Here is a 5,000-nt window from a genome sequence, read left to right on the forward strand (position 1 = left end):
TGTGCCAGCTGATTCGGAAGGCCTATAGCTCATTAACCCCAACTCATTCACAAGTGTCTTTCCAACTTATGTAATTCATTCATTCATTCATTTCATTGTTGGTTTCGCAGATGGACAACGTAATATGAAATGTGCTGTGTTTTGTTTTCACTATGAAATAGCCGTAGATCCTGAATTAGCAATACATTTAAACAAACAAGTGTGTGTTTTTGCCCCAACACCCCAAAGGTTTTGCCCCTGATGTGTGTTTTTTCTGTCTTTGGTGATCTCTATGGCAGCAGAGCATCTCACATCAAGGTTATAAAATAGCCACACAGTTATGTTCGAATGAGTCGCTCAGACAAGAGAATGAATCATCTCAAGGCTCTGGATTTTTTTTCTCTCTCTTTCTCTCTTTCTCTCTCTCTCTCTCTCTCTCTCTCTCTGTTCTCTCTCTGTGTTCTCTCTCTCTCCACAGAGGGGGTTAAGATGAGGGGAATGAAAGCAGAAACTAATGGAGCTGCCAAGCCTAATAAAGTGGTGAGTCTCCCTCTCTCACTTTTTATCCTCTCGCCCCCTGCTCTCTCCCTCTCATTCTTTCTTTCTCTACCACCCCCACCCCACCTTGTCCTCAATCTCGCTCTCGCTTGCTCTCTCTTTCTCTTTCTCTCTCTCGCTTGCTCTCTCTTTCTCTCTCTCTCTCTCTCTCTCTCTCTCTCGCTAGCTCCCTCTCTCTCTCTGCCTGTCTCCCGTCTTCCTCTGTTGCTATTGTTGTGTGCACTAATTCCCCTGATTCTCTGTGTCATTATCTCTGTCCCAGTGAGCATAATGTGCCTAGTGGGTGACCCTGCTCTTCTGTTACGACTCTAGCCAGTCTCCGACTCAAGAGTATGCAGCTCTGTTAACAGTCTCTCTGAGTATCCACAGTCTTGACATTGCATCACTCTCATCCCACTCTATCAGTGGCATTTTGTCACAACGCAAAACAACTTTCCCATTCTTTAACGCTCAGATTTTCGGTGGTTCGGTCAGTTCCAGATTAGGTGCGGGAATGGAAACCAGCACCGTTGTCTGTCCACCTGAACATACCATGAGTGTGTACTCTATGTGTGCCACACCCAGTACCATACCATCATTGGCAAGCTGTCTCAGTATTAGTCCTGCACCATCCCTCTGCGTCTGCACTCTGTTTAGCACCGTGAAGTCTCATTGTCAAGTGCAGACTGTTTGATACTGCAGCAAGTGTCTGGGTCTACAGGCTGCTGTGGTAACAGTGGTGTGTGTGCATACGTGTGTGTGTGTGTGTGTGTGTGTGTGTGTGTGTGTGTGTGTGTGTGTGTGTGTGTGTGGGTGTTTGTGTGTCTTCAGCGTGTATGTAAGTGCGTGCGTGCGTGCGTGCGTGCGTGCGTGCGTGCGTGCGTGCGTGCGTGCGTGCGTGCGTGCGTGCGTGCGTGCGTGCGTGCGTGCGTGCGTGCGTGCGTGCGTGCATCTTCAGCTGTGGTTAGGGTGGTGCTGACTCAGGGCTCGTTTACATCTCTCTTGGTGCTTGTTCCCGTCTCCTCTTTCAATCCCCCATCTTTAAATGCTACGCTGAGTGCTGCACTTTCTCTTTCCTGTTTTTCTCTGACTTTGCCGGTGGCTGTCTATCGCTTTACCTGTCTGTCTGTCTGTCTGTCTGTCTGTCTGTCTGTCTGTCCCTCTATCTCCTTCTCTGGGTCTCGGCCAATGTGTTTGTCTAGTTTGTGTATCTGTCTTTTTGGTCTCTGTTCTGAATGTATCTTCTCTGTCTTCTTGTGTCTTACCTTTGGTGCATTTCTCTCCAACTTAGTCCGTCTCTTTCTTTCTGTCTGTCTGTCAGTCTGACTTCCTGTCTGTCTGTCTGTCTGTCTGTTCGTCTATCTCTCCCTCTATCTCTAGACCTCAGCTGTTCGATCTGCCGTCGGTCTCTCTCCTCATTTGTGTGTCTTGTTTTTGATCTATTGTCTGTCTGCCTTCCGGTGTTTTCATTTTTGTGCCAAATTTGTCTGTCTGTCTGTCTGTCTGTCTGTCTGTCTGTCTGTCTGTCTGTCTGTCTGTCTGTCTCTTTCTGTCTGTCTGTCTGAGTTTCTGTCTGTCTGTCTGTCTGTCTGTCTGTCTGTCTGTCTGTCTGTCTGTCTGTCTGTCTTCATGTCCTCTTCACAGATTGTATCCCTTTATCTCTTGATCCACAGGATTGTTACATCTATTACATCCTGACAAAACACAGACTTCTGTTGCATAATTAAACTGGTACCAGTTGCTGCAGCTTCATGAATTGGAACCGAGCTGAATGAAACTGAATGAAAGGGAATGAATCATTCATTGGTGTTGTTGAGGGGTGGTGGCGTCGGCTGTATTTTGGCACCTGAGCTGGCAGGGTTGCTTTGCATCATTTTTCTGTCTGTGTCCTCACTCTGAGGTTCTGCGGCGCGCGGTGTGGTGCGTGTTTGTGTGGTGCCGGTCCAATACAGCAGCCCACGAGGCAACAGATGGGTCTAATCTGTGTGTGTGTGTGTGTGTGTTTGTGTGCGTGTGTGCCCGTGCGTGCGTAGGAGTGGTGCTATAAATCACTTTTGGGCGGCGAGCTGGAGAGAGATTTCATGCTAATTTCATTTATCCATCTCTCCTAGAGCAGTTGTTGCCAGGGATATAAAAAGAACCACAATGACACTGCCATTGTCACACAGGTTTTTTGTGCGTCTGTCACATTTTATTGTGTGTAATAAAATATTGTGTGTGGCATGTGCTCAGAGGTAATTTGTTGCTGATTGTGGGCTTGGTGTAGTACAGTGTCTTTTTTCCTGTGAACCCATATTTTAAATGTCACAACCCTTTGCAACCTAAGTCAATAGACATTATTTGTGAATCACAAATAGAACGTGGATCAATTAATCATTTTTGAACATTAAGGGTCGATATTTGTTGTTGACTAAATAATCATCTGAACAATTAGTATTACTCGACTTTCAAACAACAACAAACAATAGGATAATTCCATCAGCTATCATCCATAAATGGCAGCTATTTTGAGGTTAGATGCAGACAGCTGGGATGTCCATAAAGAAGGGAAACGTGCAAGCGGCACACACAGACATTTTGGGGGGAAGGTGCTCTGGCGGGCAGGGGGCATGTGGAACTTCCAGCAGCCTCAAGTCAGGTCAAGTCAAGTCAAGTTCGATTGTCAGTTTCTTCATATGCACAGGTCATACATGGATATTGAAATTACATACACAGCTAGAGAGGGGCTGCTGTGTCTAAGTGTGCCATCACCAGAAGACGCTAGGCTATAGAGGCTGTATATCATATCGGGCCATTATTGTCACACACTTTTGTTATCAAGCATTTGTAGATGATGATGTCAACATGAACATATTATGACTCAAAAATAACTACATAAAAAAAGCGTTCAAAAGGGCATTTTTTGTCCAGTAGGGTAAAGGGGCAGGTGCCTTTGCAACATCTCATCCCTGTCTGTGCACACCCATGGTCCAGACCCAGTCTTTGGCTGTAGTAGAGCGGGCCCCAGTCTCATAGTAGGTGGCTGTCTGCATACCTGCAGAGAGGGGAAGTAATGATGTCTGCTCTCTCTCCCTCGCGCCCACGAGCGTAACTGGCAAAGCACCAGTAAACTCTGTTCTTCTCCACCATCAGTCGTCTCCCTGCCAACCACACAGCCAGCCGCGGGACCTACCAGGTGACTTGTCACATGAGTTGCCGACGAGCCAATCAGAGCTGGCTTGGTTACCAGGGCGATTTCTGAGAATGGGTTTTGCCTGCTCACATCTGTTATGTACGACCCCCCCATTCCCCGCCGTGCGTGTGCGTGTGCGTGTGCGCGTGCGTACGTGTATGTGTGTGGTTTTAGTCATTGTTCTTCCATTGCACACACACACACACACCAGCCCTCATTCTTCTTTCTCTGTCCCCAAAGTCTTGTGTACCACAGTTTTCTCCCTTTTGGTGTCTGTTTAAGAACAAGCAGACCACCAGTTCACACTCAGCTGAATACAACACTACTGCTAGCGTTGTCATAGCCTTACCTGACCTTGCCATCCATTTGCTGAATCAATCTCCAGTTTACATTCCCTTAGTACTGATTGTATTTTGCAGTGTTAATTCAACACCATGAGTGTTCAATTCAGCTCTAATGGCACGAATACACCAGTCGCAACACCAGACGCGATTCCGGCGACGGAAGTAATTGACTTTGTATTGAGTCACTAGCAGCAGGGCAGAAGAGACAAAAGCGATTTTGGTGACTGGAGGCGATTTGAGCGACTTGAGCGACAGTCTGTAGTTGCACTTCAGCGAATATCATGTAAATGAGCTCTGATGTGGTTCGGCGACAGGCAGCCACCACAGCCAATTGGAATATCAGAAAGCTTATATTCTGCTTTTAACGGCCATACTCTGTCGTTTTTATCGCTTGTGTCGCTCTTGCTACAGAGTCCAGCGATTCTCTGTCGTTTGTTCTTGCCGCCGCCAGTGTGTTCGCCCGGTAAGAGTTTAACGAACACTGCTGCTGTGTATGAGGGTATGGTATGACTAGGCTATTTTCCTAGGTTTGACTTTGGCTTGTGTTTGTAGGCTGAAGCCCTGAGAGGGAGGAAAAGAGATAAAGGACAACTGCACTATTTTGAACATTAAGCTCCTTTTCTGTGTTGTCTGCAATGCTTTAGAGTCCCCTCACTGTTTATTTCATGTTTGCTGCTGTATCTGTTGCTAATGGCTAATTTGGATTTTGTCTCAACCGGATTTAGAATGGTCGTCTATGGGCATGTCCAAACTGCTCTTATAACCACACTAAACATTTGTTTTAAAGAATATGCATTTCACCAAGTGTCCAGGGCTATTCACTGGTATTCCATTTTTTTTTTTATAGCGGAACTTGGCTTCTGTCTTATGTAACATTTTGTTCATTCACAAAATGGCAAATAAAAAATGACAGAAGCCATATTTCGCCTTCAAACTTGTTAGGAAATGCCAGTGAACACCCCTAACCA

At 46.2% G+C, this 5,000-nt stretch overlaps 1 protein-coding gene across 2 annotated transcripts in view; it reads left to right on the forward strand.

Moving 5' to 3' along the window:
- Positions 1-5,000, forward strand: part of zgc:162698 (Transmembrane protein 87A-like) — a 44,267-nt gene that overhangs the window by 27,983 nt on the left and 11,284 nt on the right. For both annotated transcript variants that reach the window (XM_063204906.1, XM_063204907.1), the window contains exon 18: positions 458-519. In XM_063204906.1, coding sequence (XP_063060976.1) covers positions 458-519 — 62 coding nt within the window. The remainder of the gene's footprint in view (positions 1-457; positions 520-5,000) is intronic.

This window comes from Engraulis encrasicolus, chromosome 8, assembly GCF_034702125.1.
Source record: "Engraulis encrasicolus isolate BLACKSEA-1 chromosome 8, IST_EnEncr_1.0, whole genome shotgun sequence".
In the NCBI taxonomy this organism is placed as follows: domain Eukaryota; kingdom Metazoa; phylum Chordata; class Actinopteri; order Clupeiformes; family Engraulidae; genus Engraulis; species Engraulis encrasicolus.